Source organism: Narcine bancroftii, chromosome 11 (genome assembly GCF_036971445.1).
Source record: "Narcine bancroftii isolate sNarBan1 chromosome 11, sNarBan1.hap1, whole genome shotgun sequence".
In the NCBI taxonomy this organism is placed as follows: domain Eukaryota; kingdom Metazoa; phylum Chordata; class Chondrichthyes; order Torpediniformes; family Narcinidae; genus Narcine; species Narcine bancroftii.
In genome coordinates this window covers 102,156,760-102,179,722 of record NC_091479.1, presented here as the reverse complement: position 1 = coordinate 102,179,722, position 22,963 = coordinate 102,156,760, and the positions used below count along the sequence as shown (strand labels likewise).

Here is a 22,963-nt window from a genome sequence, read left to right as displayed (position 1 = left end):
CCTTTTTTCCATAGGATCGTTTTTGCTGTATTGAACTCCTTCCTCTTCTTCAGGAGTTCAAAACTTATGTCTGGATAGAAAAAATTTTTTTGACCTTTGTATTCCAGTGGTTTTTTGTCTTCTCTTATTTTCTTCATTGCTTTCTCCAATATATTTTCTCTTGTTGTATATCTTAAGAATTTTACTAAAATGGATCTTGGTTTTTGCTGCGGCTGTGGTTTCGGGGCTAGTGTTCTATGTGCCCTCTCTATTTCCATTTCTTCCTGTAATTCTGGTCTTCCTAGGACCCTGGGGATCCAATCTTTTATAAATTCTCTCATATTCTTGCCTTCTTCATCTTCCTTAAGGCCCACTATCTTTATATTTTTTCTTCTATTATAGTTTTCCATTCTATCTATCTTCTGAGCTAACAGCTCTTGTGCCTCTAACTTTTTATTAGATTCTTCTAATTTCTCTTTTAAGTCCTCTACTTCCATTTCTACGATTATTTCTCGTTCTTCCACATTGTCCACTCTTTTTCCTATCTCTGATATGACCATCTCTATTTTATTCATTTTTTCTTCTGCACTCTTAATTCTTCTTTTTATTTCATTAAATTCTTGTAATTGTCATTCTTTTACTGATTCCATATATTCTTTATATAAAAAAAAATATATCCATTGTCCTGCCTTTCCCTTCTTCTTCCATTTCTCTATGTTCTTCTTCTTCCTCTGGATTGGCCATCTGTTGTTTCCTTGTTTTTTTTTTTTGCTCTCTTCTTTCTTGTTCTCGTTATTTTCTGTGTTCTCTTCCTGTTGCTGTGTTGCAGCTGTCACTCTCAGCTGTGGAGATTGACTCCTCAGCTGTTCCCCCCCTCCCGTCAGTGTTTTTTTTGTCATGCACATCGCGCACTTTTACTCGGCTCCGCAAGCCACTTTTGTAGTCCCGAGCTCGGGACTTCCACCAACCTTAGGGAGCGGCCTTCTCTCTCCGCGCAGGCCTCCTCGAACAGGTAAGGTCTTCACCTTCTTCTTCCGACGTTCTTTCCTCTTTTCTTCCCATTGCTTTCGACTTTTCTCTCTTCGCTGCCATTTTCTTCTCACCTTTACTTTATTTTAATTTTTATTCTTGTACCTTTGTGTTTTGGTTGTTTTTTTTTCAACTTTTCCGGAGAGGGCTGGAATTCCCTGACCGGCCACTACTCCATCACGTGACTCCTCCCTCTGGTTCACTTCCTCATGCAAAACTCACTTAAACTCTCCTCAACGGCTCTAACAAACCTGCCTGCCAGGATATTGGTCCCCTCTGTTTCCGAGGTGACCCATCCTTTTTGTACACTTCATGGCTTCCCCAGAGTAAATCCCAATGAACCAATAATCTGAACCCCAGCCCCACTCTTCAGTTAGGCATTCATCTGCCATAACTTTCTATTTCTAGCATAGGCAGCAATCCTTTGAGGTCCTGCTTTTTAGCTTCCTTCCTAACTCCCTATGCTCCCTCCTCAGGACCTCAATCCTTTTCCTATTTGTCATTTGTACTGACATGGACCACAACATCTGGTTGCTCACCCTCCCACTGGAGAATGTTGTGCACTCGATCAGAGACGTTCCTGCTTTGGCATATGGGATGCCACATACCATCAAGGGGGGGGGGGGGGGGGGGGGTGGGGGAGGGGAGGTCATGATCTTGTGCACAGAGCCTCCTATCTATTCCCCAAACTATCAAAATCCCTCTTCTTCTGTCCCCCCCCCCCCCACCCTTCTGAGAGCTGAAGGGCCAGATTCTGTTCCAGAGGTTTGACCATGGCTACTTACCAACTTTAAATTTTCAGAATCGGTTTTGTATTTCATTGCAAAATGTTAATTTCAGACAGGACTTAGTATTTTGTAACTGAGTCACTCTCTAATTTCTCCATTTGAGAAAATAAACTAGAACGTTTGAAGTATTCCATTCATATTTGAAATCTCTTTTGTAGCAAAGAGCAGACTGAAAGTGATCAGAAGGAAGATGTGGAGGATGTTGAAGATATTGAAGAAGAAGATGCATCTGAAGATAGTAAAGGTATTTCTGCACAAATTTGCATTGGGAAAGCACCAAGCAGTTGGGCTGTGGAAAATGATCAATCCCCATTTTATCATCTAAATAAAATTGTTTAAAATGATTACAAACAGAATTTTTTAATACTGGAATTGTAGCGAAAGTATGTCAACGTGTAATTGGAACTGGGTGGAAAAAGAGTAGAAAGAACTGTTGATCTGTTAATGGTCAAAAAATCTTGAGAAAATGTAAAGTTGGTGATTTGAAAATTACATGAAACCTTGAGTGTCAAGGTTAATGAGTTCGTGTCCCTGGCTCAGTGTTGCTGATATGATGGTCTCCACCTCCAAATCTCAGCTTGCCTTTTATATCTGGTTTGTCAATTCTTGGTTTTCCACTAATGCTGAACAGAGGTCTGTCTGCTGCCACATCTGCCTGGTCTTCCATTTCTACTCCCTATAAAATTTTCATCCTATTATCTCTTTCGATCGAACAGCTCCATATTGTTCATATTTGAACAATCACTTTTCTCCTTTTGTTTGAACTTATGTTTTTTGCTCCACTTTTTAAGCTAAATGGTGTGGGGGTGTTAATTATTTTATTCAAGTCATGGAAAAATGCAGCGAGGAAACCATCCTTTCAGCCTGCCAATCATTGAACACTGCTTTAAACTAGTCCTACACAGTCATCAACTCCTCTTTTCACCCCTCTCCTACTGTAGGGGTCATCTACAGTACCCACTTAACCCAAGAACCCACATGTCTTTGTGGTGTGCGAGGAAATGAACAAGCAGAGGAAACTGCTCAGTTAAAAGTAGAATGAGTACTCTCCATATAGATGCCATCCAAGTGCAGGATTAAACTCTGGTGCTCTCGGAGAGTAGTTTGTGAGGTGCTGAACAAAGTGATAACTGTCTGCCTTAAGGTAGACGAAAGTTTTTTTTTAAATTTAATGCATGTTACATTCTAAAATGTAGTATGTGACACTAATGGAACCTTTACTTTCTTTAATCTAGTTACATTATTGTGATGCATTTAGTTTGAAAATAACTATTCTTATCTCTTGCTCCCTGCATAAATTTCACCTGGGACTTTGCCTTGTCTTCATCTCTAACCTTGTCTATGTGAATCATGTGGCTGACCTCATCTCTTTATATGAACATTTTGCAAGTACCACTTTGAAAATTGTGTTTTCTCCCATATTTATGTTGAAATAACATTGTATCTTTCTTAAATTAACTTGAGTAATTGTTTTGATCTCTATTTTTAAAAACATGTAGTGATCCACTATTTGTCATTTACCTGATTTGTATAATTTCCACCCACACTACCCGAACAGCTCGACAGCTTACAGTTCAGATGATGCAGAATCCACGAATTTTGGCAGCATTACAGGAGCGACTTGATGGACTTGTAGGAAACCCATCTGGTTATATAGAAAGGTAAAGGTTAAATCTCTGCCACTGTTTTTGGCTGCTGCATGCTAATTGAATACTTGACGTACTGTGATGGGTGCATCTTGACAGTACTGATATTGGAAAGCAAGTTTGACACATTGAGGCAATATTTTATTAAGCTTGCAGTTAACAAGTGGGAAAGGCTTTGCAGTGAGGAGTATCTGGCCCTTGCATCTCACCTTCAAGAATCGAGCTACTACTAAGAATCTAAATAAAGTACTGGTGGAATAGCTTCACTTTTTAAAAATGCATCTCATCTTGATTCAAGGAATCCAAATAAAATAGGCAATATGGATTTCTGCAGTGAGGTGGCTGAGCAAAAGAGGCCAACTCCAAAATTTTAGTAGTGTTGATCTGAACTTCAGCCATTAATTTGTCTCCTTGCGAAAAGTATCTAGGAATAAATTTTATTTTAACTATATTCCTGTCCGGGAACACCCAGAAGCTAAAGTTACTCTGGGGAGGAAATAGTTATAGCTACAGGAAATGATGGAATGAGAGTTCAAATGGTTTATTTGCCACAGGCTCATTTGTGGTAAATTTGATGGGGAGAAGATGTAGATTCTGGCAGAAAGATTATGTTTATTGTCACATGTATTGCAATTGTTTTGCAGGCATACTGCACAAGTAGACAGAACAACAAATAAGCAGTTCTAAAGTTCAGAGTTATAGAGAAAGATCATATGATTTGGAGTCAAGGCAACATAATTTGGCATCAAATCTGAAATAAAATTTAAGGGAGCAGAGTTGGTAATCTTATTAAAGTGGAAAGATACAAGAGTGGAGAGTGAAAGGACTTGATCTGCTGAGAGCAGCTCAGTGTTGCCATGTTTTACACCAATTTCTTTTTAGAAATTTCTGAAGGGCACAAATCTTTGTGTCATGGCATAGTTAGTGAATCCTGAACTTCACAAATGGAAGCATTAAAAGTAAAAAGCACTGAATTTATTGGAACTTTTTATAAACTGGTTAAGCTCCTAGAGTATTCTTACCAAGTATAGTCATCGTGCTTAATGGTGAAGATTTACTAAATTGAGAATTTCCTGGATTGAGAAATATGAGCTTGGAGAAATGTGGGTTCTTTGAAGCAATCAGTTTGAAGGTAAATTTGATAAAATTAAGATGGGGAAGTTGATGGTTCAAGCACCAGGTGATGCTCAAGTAATGAGTGCAGAAATTTACAATGCTTTTATGTGGAGATAGTTTATGTTAGTATGTCTGTTGGAAATGGATGGCGAGAGCCTTCAGAAGAGAATTGGATGGACATTTGAGAGTAACAGTGGCTCTCAACTTATTTTGGTCCAACACGCACCTGCCTTCCAGCCTAACATGTCATGGCCCATTTGATAATGACTCAGCAATATTTTTAAGTCTATGACAACTCTAAGAAACATATCTTTATCTAATTTTAAGTATTTTGTTTTAACATTTTAAAGACCCACATGGAGACACACCATGGCCCACTGGTTGAGAACCTCCTGTTTAGATAATAGTAGGTGTTCAACCTTTGTCTCTGATAGATGAAATTTGTTGTTGTCTATGAAGTACAATGAAAATTAGGATGTAATGAAAGACTTGCTACATCACAAGTAGGGAAAAGGGATGTGGGATAGTTGGCATTAAGCGTTATGCCTTTACAGCGCCAGTAATCAGGACCGAACCTGGGTTCGAATACCACACTATCTATAAGGAGCTTGTATGACAATAGACAATAGGAGCTGGAGTAGGCCCTTCGGCCCGTCGAGCCAGCACCGCCATTTTACAGATCATGGCTGATCACTACCATCAGTACCCCTTTCCAGTCTTATCCCCGTAACCCTGTACCTGCATCAGTTTTCCCTGGTGGCTCTGATTTCCTCCCACCGTTTAAAACATATCAGGGTGAATGTTAATAGTGTGCAAATTGGGTAGAACGAACTCCTAGAGCCAAAATGGCCTGTTGCAATGCTGAATATTTAAATTTAATTTAGTGTTCATAAACAAGATCCACAATGGAAGAAAGGTCACGGAGAAAATTAATAATCTTAATCATTGCCCTTTAGATATGCTACAATTGCTGAAGATCCAGTGTCCTTTCTAAACTATGTAAGCCTGAGAATCCCAATTTTCCACCTTGCACCTTGGTTGGTTTGGATTAGCTCCTCATGAGTGGAAGTGATAGTATCCCAATGAGACATTGTCTATCTTGTTTTTTTGTAAATTACTGTGGATGAGATTAGAAAATATAAGTTGTCAGTGCTGGCAATATTCCAGGACCAAGCCAGTTGTAATTGGTTGTCTTCTGGTATTTAGCTTGCCAAAAATTGTGAAGAAGCGTGTTAATGCTTTGAAGAACCTTCAGGTGAAGTGTGCTCATATAGAGGCCAAGTTCTATGAAGAAGTTCACGAATTGCAAAGAAAATATGCTGCTCTTTATCAACCTCTTTTTGATCAGGTGAGATGCCATCTTTATTCTTACAATTCCCCTTGGAAGTGGAAAGCCTATTTTGTCCTGAATTCACAGGAAAAGCATTTTAATAGCACTGAAATAGTAAGCTCTAATTTGATCTGTGTCTCCACTCAGTTGCTGAACACTTGTGTCTCAGCTCACTAGATATGTCAGTTGATATTGGATGGAACTTGTGTGGTGGCGTACATCCTCATGGAGAACCGGCCCCACTTGTCTCCCCACATGGTGGGGCAGCCATGGGGAAATGGCGTCGTCAGAGGTTTCTCTCTGACTCCAGCATCCCTTCCAGCGCCCACCCTGGGCAGCGATTATGACGTCACAAGGCACCAGGTGACTGAGCTCATGCTGCCCTTATAGGGACTTGCGGAATGTGAATAAAAACCGTCGTTAACCACCCTCAACGTGGTGGCTGTGTTTCTTCCACTGCTCACACCCACACACATGTATTTTTTAATATCTCAAGTTTGATTCTTTAGCAATACCAGTCTATTTGTGTCTTGCTCAGGTCATCTGCTGGTATTTCAGATGGGATGTTTAAAATTGCTTTGTTTCCTTAAAAAATAATGTGACAAAAAGTTTCAGGTTATATTAAATGGAGAGGTTAAAAAACAATCATGTGGCAGCCCACAGCACTCCGGCCAGTGAGCACAACGAAAGGCCAGCAACCCGCCTCGTGGCCCTGGCCACAACAAGTGAACCGGTGGGTGAACGGCAAGGGCAGCTTTAAAGCCAGTGACCCCAAAATGGCGTTGGCCTTGTTGCGCAGCCAACAGACGATGCGGGGAAGAAGGGCATTGTTATGCAGGGAAGTACCCGCTTTTGTTATGCATCTTGTGACGTTCAGCTGGGGGGGCGGTGGCCACGGCGGGAACAATGCAAGTATAAAAGTCGACCCTGAGCCCTAATAAAATTCAGAGCTTAACCGGACTACACTCCATGTGTGTCACTTCTTTCGAGTAGCGTACGGCTGTAATATCTTGATTTGCCAAGATTTCCAAGTTCTGAAAATGAACGTAGTCGGCACAACATAGAGGGAGGGCTATGTTGTAGTGTGTTGTAATGCTCTATGTTCTAATGGTTGGATAACCACCTCTGGGCAGAGAATAGCTCAACTGATGGATTTTTAGCAGGTTTGGTTTTTTAAAAACATTACAAAGGTTGTCGAGTATCTGGCATTTTGAAGAAATAAAGTACCTTGACAAATTTTTCAGTAAGATTTTAACATTTTGTTTTGGAAAATATTCCTTATTGGTATAATATTGAACACAGTAAATTCTGAATGTCCTTTCACTGGTCATAAGAACTGATCAGAAGTTTTGCTTTGCCATCTAATTTGTATTACTTGTAACTGTACAATCTGTGTCACTTAAGCACAAACTATCTTAATTGTGTAGCTGCATAAAGAATTAGACCCAGGTGAATGAATTCTCATTAATGAATCTCTTCTTTTTATTAGAGGTGTGATATTATCAATGCCGCCCTTGAGCCTACGGAGGAGGAATGCAAATGGCAAGGAGATGAAGAGGAGGAATTATCAGTAAATATTCCAGATTTTAAGATTTATGAGCAGGTGGCATGATTTATTATAATTTAATCTTGTTTGCACCACATTTTACCTGTCGTGTAGTGCAAAGGAACATCCGTGGTTAACTTGCTGCAAAACCTTACTAAGAGCATACAATGACCTGCTCCTCGGCACTGACTCGGGAAGCTCCGCCATTCTAATTGTCCTGGACCTTAGTGCAGCGTTCGATACTGTGGATCACGCTATTTTTATAGATCGCCTCTTGGCAGAAGGTCGGTGTCAACAGCATGGCCCTGAACTGGTTTAAATCTTATCTCAGTGATAGGACTTTCTCAGTCAACATGGGCAAATTTTCATCCTCGTCGGCTACCTTTCCTGCAGGGTCCCACAAGAGTCTATTCTGGGCCTCATTCTCTTCTACATGCTTCCCCTTGGCCATAATCATCCAAAAACTCGGCGTCTCCTTCCACGGCTAAGCTCTGTCTCCTGAAACCCAATGATTAAGCAAAGATAACCAACCTCAACGACTGGAGGACATAAAGTGCTGGATGGCTCAAAACCTCCTGCAGGTAAACGAAGGCCAATCAGATCATCTTATTTGGCCCCCCCAACTCCACCAAAATTATCTCCGATATCCTTGGTAACTTATTCACCTTCATTAAACCACATGTTAAATCCCTTGGTATGATATTCAATTCCACCTTCAATTTTGACAATTCAATGCATTAGTAAAATCCGGCTTTTTCCAGCTCCACATCATTGCCAAAATCAAATTATTCCTGTCACTGAAAGACCTTGAGAAAGTTATTAGTCGTTATTATCCCATCTGCAACTGGTTCAGAATGCTGCAGCAGGGCTTCTGACAGGAACCAAGAAATGGGGCCATATCACCCCTATTCTGGCCTCTCTTCTCTGGTTGCTAGTACGGCTCAGAATCGATTTTAAAGTTATCCAGTTTGTTTACAAAGCCATTAATGGACTAGCCCCTCCTACATCACTGATCTCCTAATGCTCTGCTCCACTTCAAGACCCCTCAGATCAGCCAGCTTGGTTGTTCCACGCTCAAATCGCGAACTCTGAAGACCACGCCTTCGCTATTGCAGCCCCTAAACTGGAACAACATTCCTCCCTCCAACAAATCAGCCCCTTCCTTTAACTCTTAAATCTAGGCTGAAGTTATATTTTGACTTGCAAGTGTTTTGAGGTGATTGTCAATTGTTACCATGTTGTATGTACAATTCCAAACCTCAGGTACCCGTTTTATACTGCACTTTAAATAACTACTTAAGATGTAATGTATGATTTGTACAGCAAATTGGTCAATGTGAGTTATTTTAAATGTGCTACATAAATAAACTAAACCTTGAGCATGGTTCTCAACCTTTTTCTGTCTAAGGCCACCTGGCTTCTGGCCTAACATGCCATGAAACAGACTGAGCAATATTTTCAAGCCAAAGGCAGCTCTGTAACAAACACATCTTTATATAATTTAAACTATTTTATTTAACATTTTTAAAGACCCACATGTAAACAAGCCATGGCCCACTAGTTGAGAACCAATAGAGTGCAAATATTCATTGAATAACATTGATTTTGTTTCATTCAGGAAGGGAACATTGCAGCATTGCTGTAGATTCCATAGCTGGATGGATGCTAGCTTGTAAATATCATTTTGTTTATGGAATTTTAATAGCTTTTCATTCAATATAGGAAATTTGAATAGCTTCAGATCATTTCAAATTAAATTCAAATGGATTTTAATTTCCCTTTTCTATATTGATCCTTTTGTATTTAAGAAATATTATTTGTAGGGCTTTTGCGTGAGTATCCATGAATGGCATAATTAAGTGTCTTTTTTATTTCTTGCTACTCACCAGCACTTCATTCTCCATTTGCCCCATTTTCTTGATTGGGAATGTTCATTTCAACAAATTGAATAATTTCTTGTATGTTAATTTCTAGATGAAGTCAACTCCACCACCATGCATACTAACATTTGACTGTAAACTTCACAGCCAATTAAATGATTTGTGTAGTCTGTGATCACATTCCATATATATGCATTCGGTGATTAACATTGTCTGATTTCACATTAATAATCAGAAAAAATTGCTATTTAGTAGAACAATTCCAATTTTCTATCAGCCTGTTTTTCCTTCCTCAAGTACCCTATTTCCAGACAGTACCAAATGTTATAAGACTATACTTATTAACTCTTGATTTGTGACAGGATGAAATGAAAGAAAAGGTGAAAGTGGAGGAAGAAAAGAAGGACGAAGAAAAAGATAAACCAAAGGGAATTCCAGAATTTTGGTTAACTGTCTTTAAGAATGTGGATTTGCTCAGTGACATGGTGCAGGTAGGCATTGAAATGGATAGTGAATTGTAAAAAATGTCAAGTTTCAGACTCTTGATGTATATTTTTTCCCATGGGCAAGACCCCTCTGTGATTTGAACTTTGTACTGATTTGGAGCATTGAACTCATGGGCCACCTGTTCCCTCAAGTTAATTTGTAGGGTGATGATGGGATCTTCATCACAGGCAGGCAGCCCTCTGAAATGCTTTTGATAGCAAATTGGGTCAGGGCTTTGTCAGCTGTAAATATTTGTAATTGAAATGTCAAAATTTAAATTTGTATCGTTAATAGATAATATACAATTTAACAAATTGTAGTGGTAGTTATGCTAAAGGGGCAGCATGGGCTTGTGGGCTGAAAGGGTCTGTTACCATGTTGTATGTCTAAATAATTTATGCTTATTTATTCAATTAAAAACTTGAAGTTGAGAGGTTTATTTTGGGCACGAAGATGAAACAGCTGAACCCCAGTGGTTTTAATTGAAATCGTTTGCAATAGCCAGCAAGATTTGATTTTGTCTGGATGTTCTTCCAGAAGGCGGCAGCAAATTCTGGTTTAATTTTAATCGAATGATTATCCAGCCTGCTTATTTAATCAACAATTTAAATTAGACAATGAGTATAGGGATTTGGTTTGTTTAATTTAAAAGCAGATAGCAAATATTTGTGTATATTTATACCATTTGCTTTAGAACAGAACCTTGCAGCACAGAACATTGGCCTATGATGTGCTGACCTATGTAAACCTACTCCACAATCTAACCCTTTCCTTCCTGACACCCATAATCCTCCCTTTATTCTTGCAACTTTTTAATCATTTCCATTGTACCAGCCCCCATCACCAACTGTGACAATTTATTCCAGGCACTCTTGTTTCTGGGATTGTTTAACGGCTTGATTATTATTAGGAGGTTCTGCAGGTTGGGGGACTGCCAAGTCAGATGCAACTCCTAAAATTTGAAAATTCTTTATTTTTAGGAACATGATGAGCCTATTTTAAAGCATTTAAAAGACTTGAAGGTTAAATTTTCAGATCCTGGACAACCAATGGTAAGTTTCTTGACAGTATTTTTAATTGTCTGCAGAACATGGAAGATGCTGGAAAGGCAGTATTTATTTGTATTCATGATCCCGTTGTGTCCTGACCTGAATGCTATCTTGTAGTTCATATTGTCTGCAAGGCTCCTCAGTGTAATCTGAGCCTCTGAAAGAAGATGCAATAATCTATGCTTTTTGTGCTATGATTGGTAATTAAGTGCTGCGCTGTCTTTAAGGAGTTTGTATGTTCTCCCTGGTTTCTGCATGGGTTTCCTCCGGTTGCTCCAGTTTCCTCCCACCCTTCAAAAACGTACGGGGATTGTAGGTTAATTGGGGTATTTGGGGCAGCATGGGCTCGTGGGCTGGAAGGGTCTCTTACCATGCTGTTTGTCTAATTTTTTTTAAAACTGGATTACCATCTGCTAATTTAACTGCTGTTGATACTGGAGCAGATGGAGTGCTGCAACAATTCATTGGGGGCTGCCAAGGGCAGCAGCGCCATCTTCTGTCCTGATGTCATAAGTGGCACCCAGAAGTTTTCTTAAAGTCCAACATGAAACTAGTTCTTGCTGAATGTTTAAGAATGATTTCAAACTGCAGAATGGTTTGCAGATGCTCATGCCAATGGCAGTAGCCATTTGAATAGTCTCCAAGGGTTGGTCATATCCAAAATCAGTTGAAGGGGAAATTATAACTTAAATGATTAAACCTCAAAACTTTTTTCTCCTTGCACTGGTCAACCAGGAACTGGATTATCAACTGTTTACTGCTGCCTTTGCTTTGAAAATTCTTTTTCTATTATGTGAAACAATATTTTCCCCAGATCCAGTATAAAGAATAATAGCTTAAAGTCCAATGTTGTCTTGCTGATGTTTATTATCCTGATTCATCAGCAGAAATGTTGGTGAAGATGTCCCATGTCCGTGCAGTATTAACAGATTGGAGGGGCTGTTTTTGGATAAAGGATTTCTGAGCCACCGTTGGGTGCATTTTTCATAACAAGAGTATTTCCCGTAACTGAAGTTGTAGTGCTCTTTTTAATATTTATTATTTTAAATCTGTCAGTCACTTTAAAGCTTTAAATGAAAGATCCATTCATCCTGTGTCCTTTCTGCTTGTCTCTACCATCAGCCTAAGTTTATTCCTTGTGTCACTCGAAGGAACTGTTTCTGCTGTGATGCAAAGGATTGAGATGGCGGATGTCTTCATATTAGTTGCGTGTGGAATATTAACCCTGGTTTGACAACGAAAAAAATTGATTTTCAAAATGCTCTTGTTGATTTCATTGGACCTTTAAAATCTTTGCCTGGTTATGTGTAAATTGTTCAACCCCAAAAGCAAATTGCATTTAAATCAAATGATTATATTCAGGAATGACATTAACCACAGAAACAGTTGAAAAGAACTCTTTAGTGTCTGCTGTCACCATCTGCATTTAGTGAAGACCCTAAATTTGGATAGTCAATCACTGAAGTAAAAATTCTATTACCAGTTTTTTTGTGGCAAGATATTGATGATTGTATGTGCTTTTGTTAAACAGTGAAGAAGGTTGTGTAAGATTATAAAAGGATCTACTGTATTTTTTACACATATTTTACAAACCAGGTACCTCCATGCATTATATGTGTGCGCTCTATGAGAATATGAGCAAGCGTGGGAATATAATAGCATTGAAAGAATGCGCACGATTAATAGTGACCGTGGGAAAGACGCGCTGGCAATTTGTAGCAAGTGTGGGAATATTATAGCAATTATGAGAATGTAATAGTGGCAATTAAAGAATGGGCATAATTTGTAGTGGGTGTGGTAAATTTTGATTTTGGGAATATCTCTGTACTGAATGCCATGGAATTCCTATAAACAGGACATTCTGGCTCGGGCACTGCACCGTATCAATGTTAATTGCCCAGACCCGACCCTGAGGGAGGAACTTAACTTTAGACCCTTTCAGGAGGCCAATTGCCCCGCATGTAAAGCCACATGTTGAGGCAATATGCGGCTGTTTTGAGGCCACCTGAATGTGCAGGAGGTGCTCTTGAGGCGAGCTACATCAACCCTCCGAGAGGGATAATCAGCTCAGCTCAGTGGCTCCCCCAGCCACCTGAATGCAGCTGGCTGAAAGCGGATGTTAAAGGGTCAGGCTGCTGATCACAGCTGACACTGGGCAGGAGCCGGAGTGTGCTCAGAGCCGCATCCTGTGCAGCCGTGTCCTTCAGGTGGCCAGTGTTCTGTTTTAATCGCTGCCACCTGAACGGCATTTTAAAGGGCCGCTTCTGCTTCTTCAGGCGCATTCTTAGCGTGGAATGCACCTGAAAAAGCCTATTAAGTGCTTCTGATTTGAGATAACGTTGGAATTAAAATCTTGCTTAACTCTGAAGCCTGTCTTTGATCTATTTAATTGATTCCTCTCCAAAGCTTGTTGCAGCAGGATATCATCTATATAATGGCCGATTGACACCTCTGGGGGAAGTTGATTGGGTGTTGATAAACTGAGGCAGATCCTGGTTTGTGCTTTGTCTTGTGACCTATTTAAATGCAAATTGCTATTGCCAGTCAGAATTTAGAACACTACACCTGTGCATTATATGAAAATATTTTTACACAATTTATGATTTTCTGAGCGTGTGCATTATATGAGCAAAAATACAGTAAATAAACTGGGGAAAGTGGGCTTGAAATAGCAGGTGGCAAGTGGAATAGCAAGTGCGAAGTGTGGTAGGCAGGATTGGTATGGGAAATGGTAAGACCCTGTAGAGTGCTGCAGAACAGACTTGTGGGTACAGGGCATAATTTCATGAAACTGGTGACACAGATACATGGTAGTAAAGGCAGCATTTGGCATGCATGCATTGTTGGAGCATTGAGTACAGGAACAGGGATGACATTTACCAGATGTTGGTGAGACCACATTTGGAGTATTATGTGCAGTTTCTACATCCTCCTGAGTGAATGAAATTCTCGTTTCACACCTAAACAGTTTACTGTATTTGTCTGTAGGACAATCCTCGAAACTTAAAATGGTCGCCTTAAAATGAGGGGTCATCATAGACAGTCTAAAATTCTTCCCTTGACGGCAAAATCACAGCACCACTGCCATCTTCCCACCTGGTCCGACGCCCTCTCTTGCATGCCCTGTTAGTTAGTTGCAGAATTTCAGCACTCCTCCGTGGGATCCATCTGCCTGCTCTTGGCTCTGTGCAGGTTTTAAACCAGTGGTTTTCACACTGCTCCCCTAAACTCTCATTCCACAAGCAATCCCTATGCCATAAGTGCTCTGTGATTGGGTAAGGGATTGCTTAAGGTGTTAGGGAAGGTTGAGAACCACTGCTCTAGACCCAATTGTCACTGAAATACTTTGCTTGATGAAAATTGTCATTGGCTCCATTTCCTTTGGAGTTCTGAAACCGTGCACATAACGAGTCAATTAGGTACATTAAAACAGAGCTTTTCAAACCTTTTTCTTTCTACTCACATACCACTTTAAGCAATCCCTTACTAATCACAGAACACTTATGGTACAGGGATTGCTTATGGTGGAATGTGAGTTTAGCAGGCAGTTCGAAAACCACTGCTTTAAATGGACTGTTACAGGAGCCAATCGTGTTTATTTTTTTAAAATATCCAAATAAAATTTAAGCCTTTAAATGATTGTTATTAAAATATTGTGACTTGGATTTTTAAATAGTATTGATTTTGGGGGCTGCCTTATACAAAGGGTATTGCTCAAAACCTATACAGAGTTGTTCTATACAGTGGCATATATGGTACTCTTTCTCAAATTGTTGCCTTAGTGTTCAAACCTCTGTCAGGGGAAGCATCTTCCTCACATTTAGCCTGTCAATCGCTATAAAATCTTTCTAAGTTTCAATTAAATCTTCTCATCTTTATGGCATACAGCCCCTGACCTCTGAGTCATTCCTTGCACAGAAAGTTTAGTGACTGCTCCTCTCCCTCGTTTACTAATTACTCCTCTCCCTCTATGGCACACATGTCAAACTCTGGCCCGCGATATAATTATATTTGGCCCGCAAGATCATATTAAATATATTAGAGTTGGCCCGCTGGCCGCCGCGCCAGTATAGTGCATGCACGCTGAAGGTGAAAATGAAGACGCCAGAGGTGTGGAGGGATCTCAGAGTCCCGAATCCCGGGGATCGGAGCGCCGCACTCAGCCCGCCCGGCTCCCGGACACACAGACGCAGCTGGAGTTGGGGACCATCCTCGCTGGGTCTGTGCTTCAGCGGCGACGCCAGACCGAACGTCTCGTTGGCAATGCCTTCCCCCTCGCTCTGTGCGCGGCGGACCCTGCCTCCCGCTCCTTTTGTTGGAGACGAGCCCGGCGCCGTGAGATCGCAGTTTAATCCCTCTCCAACCATGGGAGGGGGGTGGGAGCAACGCGCTCTTCTCAGCCAATTCCTCCACCGACCCGGACACCGGCGTTTCAACAGGGGGTTCGGGTGCCTTCGTCAGGCGACCGACCTGTTGGTCCAAGACAAGGGGAGAGCGTACAAACTCCACACCGACAGCACCTGAACTCGGGTGAACGTGGAGTTGCGACCCCACATTCCACATCAGGACTGTGTGTAAGATTGGGAGCAGTGAGACGGAAGCTTATTTTGTTCCTGTGATTTAAGCCTTTCTTGGGGTGGTGGGGGGGGGGGGGGTCCTTCTCTGACCACTTGCCTAACAATTAACCTAATCAGATGTGGAGTTATCACAATACAACAGTTCTCAACCTTTTTCTTTCCACTCGCGTCCCTGTGCCATTGGTGCTCTGTGATTAGTAAGGGATTGCTTAAGGTGGTCTGAGGGTGGAAAGAAAAAGTTTGAAGACCACTGCTTTAATCATCCCTCATTGACTCGTCATGTGCACGGATTCAGAACGCTAAAGGAAATGGACCAATGACAATGAAAGAGTTTATGCAAAACTATTATTAAACATTTATTTTAATAAGAAAAAGTTTAACATTACATATGTTGAAAGAAGAGAAAACATGCAGATGTTATTGAAAATTTTCAATAAATATTTAGTTCGGCCCTCGATTTAGTCCAAGTTTTTAATTTTGGCCCTCCGTGAATTTGAGTTTGACACCCCTGCTCTATGGCAAGTACATATTGCCTTAAAAGTAAAAGCAAATCTCCAGCTGCATTTTGCTAAGGTCAAGCAATTGAATTAATGTTTCTTTATTCCAATAATCAAAGCTCGGATTATTTGATCTCTGGTCACTTGCTGCACCTTCACTGATTTGTATACAAGCACACCCAGTACCTTAAAATGTTATCTCTATCCTTGCAGCATCTGGTCTTTCTTTGCCAAAATTGATAACCTTGTATTTTTCCTATATTCCATATACATTATTTTTGTCCACTGCTTATCCATATCCTCTTGTAGCCTCTACATCCCCCTGTTCTCATGGTCCCACCAATTTAATAATGTAATTAAATTTGGAAATTTAACATTCTATATTCCCTGCTATGTGCTCCAAGTCTTCTCGGAAAATATGTTGCATCGCCTCTGACTCTGGGGAATTCCAGGCCCGCAACTGCTCAGGAGAATGAGTATTTGGGATGCTTTGTGAACCCTGAGCCCATGTACTGAAAGCAGACAGAAGTCCAGCATAGCCAGCGGAAGTAACACATCCTCTCAAACTATTCATCTGCTCATTCCATCAAGCACATCTTGCCTGTCTGTGCAAGAGTGTGGATCCCAGTTGGTCTCATCAATTCACTAAACTTTTGACCTTTTCAATCATGAGTTGGTGTTTCTTTGTGACAATTTTTAATTCAGTTGTCAAGAAATTGGGGTGTCTCCGAATGTTTAGTTTGAAGCAGTCACGTAACTATTAAAATAAAGCATTTGATGATTCTGGAATTTTAATTACTTTCTCAAGCTGAGAATCATTGCATAATTGAGTTAGCTATTTTTTATTTCTTAAACTGTTGCATCTGTAAAAGGCTTGCATTTATAGCATGCCTCTAATTGTATGTGTAAATTCCAAGAGAATACTCTTAATTTTCTGATGTGCATTGTTTTGAGGGCAAATTCTTAATGTCATAATGCTGTTGAAAAATTTAAAACAAAAATGGTACGCTTTAAGTGACTTTTATCTGTAGCTCAACATGTGTATTTATGTGTTCACAGAGTTTTACTCTGGAATTTAAGTTCGAACCAAATGAATATTTCACAAATGAAGTCGTGACAAAGACGTACAAGATGAGATCAGAGCCTGATGAGTCAGACCCCTTTTCATTTGATGGGCCAGAAATTATGGAGTGCACTGGGTAAGCCAACTTCAACTTGCATTGAAGTTTGAGATGCAGTTTTTAAATAGTAAATCTATAATTACAGATTGCTACTGATATATTTTTCCAGTGGATGATGTTTGCATGTTTTGAGTGAAGGCCTGAAATGTTACAGAATCTATATTTTTATAGAAAAAAATGTCCTTTGCTCTCTGCTGAGTTAAAAATTTGTGTAGGGTTCAACATTAAATGTATTTAAACAATTCAAGATAACTATAGACCAGTAGAAGCAAATTAATAGAATTAATTGTCTCAAAATTGGAAAAAGATCACTAAATTGCAGCAGGGAATCTGACTGTTCAGTCCAACTAGATGTTTATTCCTTCTACAATAATATTTTATATATTCCCTTTCATCTTGGTCTCTTGTTTGATCTTGTAATTAGCTTGTCAGACTTGATTCCTCTCCAGGATCTTTGTGCACACTGACCTCTCATTCACAAGCATCTGAATCTCTTCCATACATGTGGTCCAAAATTTTCCATTGTCTGAAGTGGGACTTGGTGTCTCAATGCTTCTGATGTCATGGAGTTTAAAACTCCATGTTACTCTGATCTATTTATGATTTTAATGCTGAGACAGAGCACTAGGGCACATGAGGAGGAACTGCTTTTCCCAGAGGGTGGTGAATCTGTGGAATTTGCTGCCCATTGAAGAGTGGAAGAAAGCTCAGTAAATAGATTTAAGATAAGGTTGGATAGATTTCTATATAGTCAACGAATTAAGGGATGTGGGAAGGTGGTGATAAGCCTATCATCAGATCACCCACAATCTCATTGAATGGGAGAGCAAGCTCGAAGGGCTGGATGGCCGACTCCTGCTCCTAGTTCTTATGTTCTAGACTCATCTCTGGTCTGAAAATGAACAGTTACATAATGTATTTGCTTTCTTTAATGGTAACCAGTATAACTTCAGATTTTGTAAATATGAAATTAAAATGGATATGCTGGAAGCATTTGGATGAATAAGTCGTGTCTGTGGCAAGAAAATCTGAGCTAACATTGCAGTTTTGAGATCTTTGAATCCTGGGTCTCTGGCCTGAACCATTGGCTCAGTTTCTCTTTCCACAGATGCTGCCCAACCATTTGAGTGTTTCTAGTATTTAGTTTTTATTTGCTATCTTTATTTTCAAACTGGCAGTATTGAAATTCCACCAGCCCCTGCCCAAAGAGGAAAAGTCAATTTGTTTCCACATCTGTATGACTTGGGCCCTTTCCTGTTTTGGAGTGTGTTTAGTTCTGGTCTCCTTACTTGAAAAAGGAGACACTAGCTTTGGAGAAGGTGCAAAGGGGATTCACCAAGTTGATTATGGAAATTGAGTTGGTCTTTGAGGAGAGATTGAATTACTTGGGACAATACTTGCTGTGGAATTCAGAGGGGTTTGTAGAAACAAGATTATGAAAGAGATAGATGAGATAGAGACAAGAAAATTGATAGATGAGACTAGAACTAGGGGAGATAGCCCCAGTATTCAGAGGAATAGATTTAGGACAGAGGTGAGCAACTGATTTTCCCAGAAAGTAGTGAATCTGGAATTTTCTGCACTAGGAAGCAGGAGGGGCTGTCTCTTCAGATATATTTAAGGCAGTAGAGGAATTAAGAGTTATGTGGGGGGGGGGGGGGGAAGGCAGATAGATGGAGCTATCCACAGCTAGATCAGTCATGATCTTATTCAATTACATAGATTTGACAGGCTTGATGGCCTGCTTCTATAATTTCTCGTGTTTCCAGATCTATGTCCATCAAGCTATGCCCTGACATTTACCCTGTTCTACCTTTGTCCCAGTTACTCTGCCTCCACCACATTTACTCACAAGATAAGGCCTTCCATTCCAGGACATTTCAAATGTCCTTTAAAAAAACATGTCTTCCCCTTCTGAAGGGATTATTCCCTCTGTGACTTTGATCTCCTCACTCCTCATGTATCTTTTGTACAACTAAAAATTTCAGTGCATCTGTACTTTGTATTTGTGCATGTGACAATAAATTTGCATTGATGTTGACCCCTGGTACTTTCTTCTCCAACTGAAAGAGGTTCAATACTTGCTCTTGGAACTCCATCCTCATCATATCCAGGGAACCTCCCCGATGATTTACATGTACCTCCTCCAACCTTATTTACTGCATTTGGTGCCCCTGATGTAGACTTCACATGGTGAGATTAAGCACAGATTTGGGGACTGCTTTGCACAGCATCTTGTCCCCTTCCCCACCCATGAAAACCCTTCTTTCCCCCCCCGCACCCATTTTCATTGCCTTTTCTTTCTGGTTCCACCCACATTTTCCTTGGATTCTTTCCCTGCCCCTCCTCAAGTCTATCTGGTCCCTTCTGCTCTTCCCCAACAGCATTGGCAGCTTTTGTCTCTGCCTTGCTCTCCTAACTGTGTGAATCATCTTCTACCTGACCCTTTTTACTACTTGTCTCTCTGCCTGGCACCTGCTTATTAACTACCTCTGTTTCTCTTCTCCCTTCCTTTCACCATTTCTCACTTCCACTTGAAGAGTTCTGGCACAAAACATCGACACTTTTTTCCTCTCACTTATCTGCTCAACCTGCTGAGTTCCTACCTATTCCTCCTTGCTCCAGGTTCCAGCATCTCCAGTCTCATGTCTGTTATTTCCTCCTGTGAATCTATTTAAGTTGTAGGTTCATCTATATTTTAAATTGGAGTTACAAAAAAAATAGTTGTTTCTTCATTGTCAAGCTCTGGAATTCATCCAGCCACATTGGATTTTTACGTTTTTTTTGCAACTTTCACCGCAGGTGCCATATCGACTGGAAGAAAGGAAAGAACATAACAATGAAAACTATTAAAAAGAAGCAGAAACATAAGGGTCGTGGAACTGTTCGAACTGTTACAAAAACTGTACCAAATGATTCATTCTTCAATTTTTTTTCACCTCCTGAAGGTGAGTGTGAACAGAGTTAATGTGATTTGTATATCTTGGAGTACATTTTTAAATAAGATTCTAATATGTTCTTTTTCTTTTCCTCACAGTTCCAGAGAATGGAGAAATGGTAAGTTAAATTTTTGATCCAGCATTGTTAATGTTCCTTGACTAAAGTGAGTTTAATTTTTATAACATTTATAACATGTGCAGTATAAACCTCCATTATTCAGAATTCAAGCAATCGGCAAAAAGCAGAAAATAAATAAGTGAAAAAGAACGTTTAAAATTGGCACCCCCGAGTGGTGAGTTTGCCAATCCATGCCACACAATCTCAAGCAACAGAAAAATTATCTTATCCGGCATCTACCAATCCCCGTAGATGCCAGATAGCAGGGGGGTTTACTGTATAGAATTTAGTTGCTGTGGATTTTTTTTGTTTACTGCGTAGCAGCTTTGTCTGTAGATATCCAAAACCAAGTTGTTTTGCTTCCTGGTTGAATATTTTTTATTTGGCAGTGGAGGAGAGATATCAAAAGACATTTCATAAAATCACCCAAGAAGTGACTTTTTCTGACCCCCGTCACCGCCAATACTCTCAAAAGGCAAGACTGATACCTAAATGGCATCTTATCTTGTCAGGCTAGCCTTCCACTGAGCTTGAAACACATAGGAGCTAGCTGGGGTCTTGACAGGGATGTGACAAGGATATTTCCTGTTGTTGGAATATGTCAAATTAGAATTTGCTATTCAAACATAAGGCAGGTGAGTTGAATTTCTTTAGAGAGTTGTGCGTTTTGGGATGCTCTTCCTTAAAGGACTGAAAGCAGATTCGGACTTTTTAAGGCAGAGGGTAACTAGATAATTATGATCGGGGGGGGGTTCTGTGTGATCATGAGGGACAAATGGGAAAGTAGCAATAATGTTAGTTGTTTTCTTAGATTCAGAAAAGTTGAAAGAAAAGGCCTTTCAGCCAGCACCACCATTTGGTCTGATCATAACTGGTCATGCAACCTCTATTAAACAAGAGTGTCGCATCCAAATTCTTTTTGAATATATCCAATGATCTGATCTCAACTTCCTCTGGTAGAAATTTGCACACAAGTTCAAAACTCTGGGTGAATTGTTTCTGCTCGTATCTGTCCCTTTACACTGTGACCACTTCTGGACCTCCCCCCAAAAAAACTTTGGGAATATTCTTCTTGCATTTCACCTGTCAAAAGCTGTCTTGGTGCGATCCCCTCACCATTACACACCAACAAGGGTCAACCCAATTTAGGTTGCAAGGTCTTCACAACTGCTCAGATCCCAGAAGAAATGTTTAAGTCATTACACATTTGGGGTTTTATCTGTGCTGCACTGGTCCTAAGGCTTTCTAATTTGCCAGCACAGAAGCAAACAACTTGGTCTTGACCTTGGAGGGTAATTAATGGTATTTGTGATTGTGTTCCAGCTTGGGTTTTGTTTGGGGGCAAGGAGCTAATCGGTTGGTATGATGAAGTGAATTCTTTACCGGTTGGAATTTGCTCATCTTTTTCTGTGGTGAGGAATGAGTTTAAATTGCATTTTCTGTTTTATTCCACACTCTTTATTTCAACCCTTTGATGGGCAATGGGCTTTAGTTATTTTGCTCTTTCAGTCTATTTAAGATGTCATTGATGTTTCTGAAGTTGACATGATGCCTTAGAATGTACATTATGGGCAGAGGTTAAGTTTACCTACGGTTTTTAAAATATTAAAGGAACACAATAAAGCAGTTTAATCTTGGAACACGGAATTTGAAGATGAGCCTTTAGCTGCATTAAAGCAAAATGTTGTGATAATGTTGTAGAGAAAAATTAAAGTGCAATTTGTTGGCTGTTGCAGGATGAAGATTGCGAGGCAATACTTACTGCTGACTTTGAAATCGGTCACTTTTTGCATGAGCGGGTAGTTCCGCGAGCAGTCTTGTACTTCACTGGAGAAGCTATTGAAGATGACGACGATGACGTAAGCCTGTTTCTGCATTTAAATTGCGGGCTGGTGCTACATTCTAGTACTTTGATATTTCCCAATAAACTACAATTTTGGAGTCCCACTAAATGGGTATGCAGAAGGAAATTGCTTCGCACTTTTATAGATTTTCCACATGATCATATGTCTCATCAAATGTTACAAGATGTCCAAAACTAATGGTCTGCATTAGAAATGACCAACTAACTTCCTGCTGGTTTGGATATGGTTAATGGATCAGACAACATAGTGTCACACCTTGCTGCTTAACCCTTTGGACTCTGTTTCCTGTTTGCAGGGACTACCATCAAGTGCACATACTTCATGTCCCTGCTTTCCGTGACTGGTTTTAAACCCAACTACCAGCTGGTTCATACTGCAGTTTACCCATGGACCCAGACTGGAGTATATTATGAAAAGTTAAAAATATCCAGAGTCCAAAGGGTTAATGTTAAGACTGTGATAAGTAAACATACAGCCTGCGCTGCCCAAATACTCCAATTAATCTACAACCCCAATACGTTTTGAAGGTGAACTTAAACTTGATTTGGAGATCGTTTTGAATTGCATCCTAGCACGTGAGAATTTAAATCAAGTAATTTAATAAATATGGATCAAAAGCACTGTTGATAAGACTCATCTGATTTGCTAATCCCCAACCGGACAGGAAATGATCATGACTATACAACATAGATTAGGCCCTTTGTCCCAATTTGTTCATGCTGATCAAGTTGACATTTTGTCCAAACTAGTCCCATTTGCCTGCATTTGGTCCTCATCCTATTTGTCTCTTTCCAGATAACTTTTGAATGTTGTAATTGTTCCTGCTTCTATAATTTCCTCTGGCAGCTTGTTCCAGGTACAGACTACCTTCAGTGAAAAAATTTCCCATCAGGTCCCCCTTTTTAAATCTCTCCCCTATTGTTACTCATTCTAGAGT

At 40.1% G+C, this 22,963-nt stretch overlaps 1 protein-coding gene across 14 annotated transcripts in view; it reads left to right on the top strand.

Annotated features, from left to right (window-relative positions):
- Positions 1-22,963, top strand: part of nap1l1 (nucleosome assembly protein 1-like 1) — a 62,358-nt gene that overhangs the window by 26,057 nt on the left and 13,338 nt on the right. For 12 of the 14 annotated variants that reach the window (XM_069904333.1, XM_069904338.1, XM_069904332.1 and 9 more), the window contains exons 3-12: positions 1,955-2,040; positions 3,355-3,457; positions 5,765-5,906; positions 7,378-7,491; positions 9,677-9,805; positions 10,781-10,852; positions 16,983-17,122; positions 19,907-20,052; positions 20,142-20,161; positions 21,898-22,020. In XM_069904333.1, the coding sequence (XP_069760434.1) occupies positions 1,955-2,040; positions 3,355-3,457; positions 5,765-5,906; positions 7,378-7,491; positions 9,677-9,805; positions 10,781-10,852; positions 16,983-17,122; positions 19,907-20,052; positions 20,142-20,161; positions 21,898-22,020 (1,075 nt within the window). The remainder of the gene's footprint in view (positions 1-1,954; positions 2,041-3,354; positions 3,458-5,764; positions 5,907-7,377; positions 7,492-9,676; positions 9,806-10,780; positions 10,853-16,982; positions 17,123-19,906; positions 20,053-20,141; positions 20,162-21,897; positions 22,021-22,963) is intronic. The other 2 variants (XM_069904331.1, XM_069904329.1) reach the window with 1 other exon arrangement.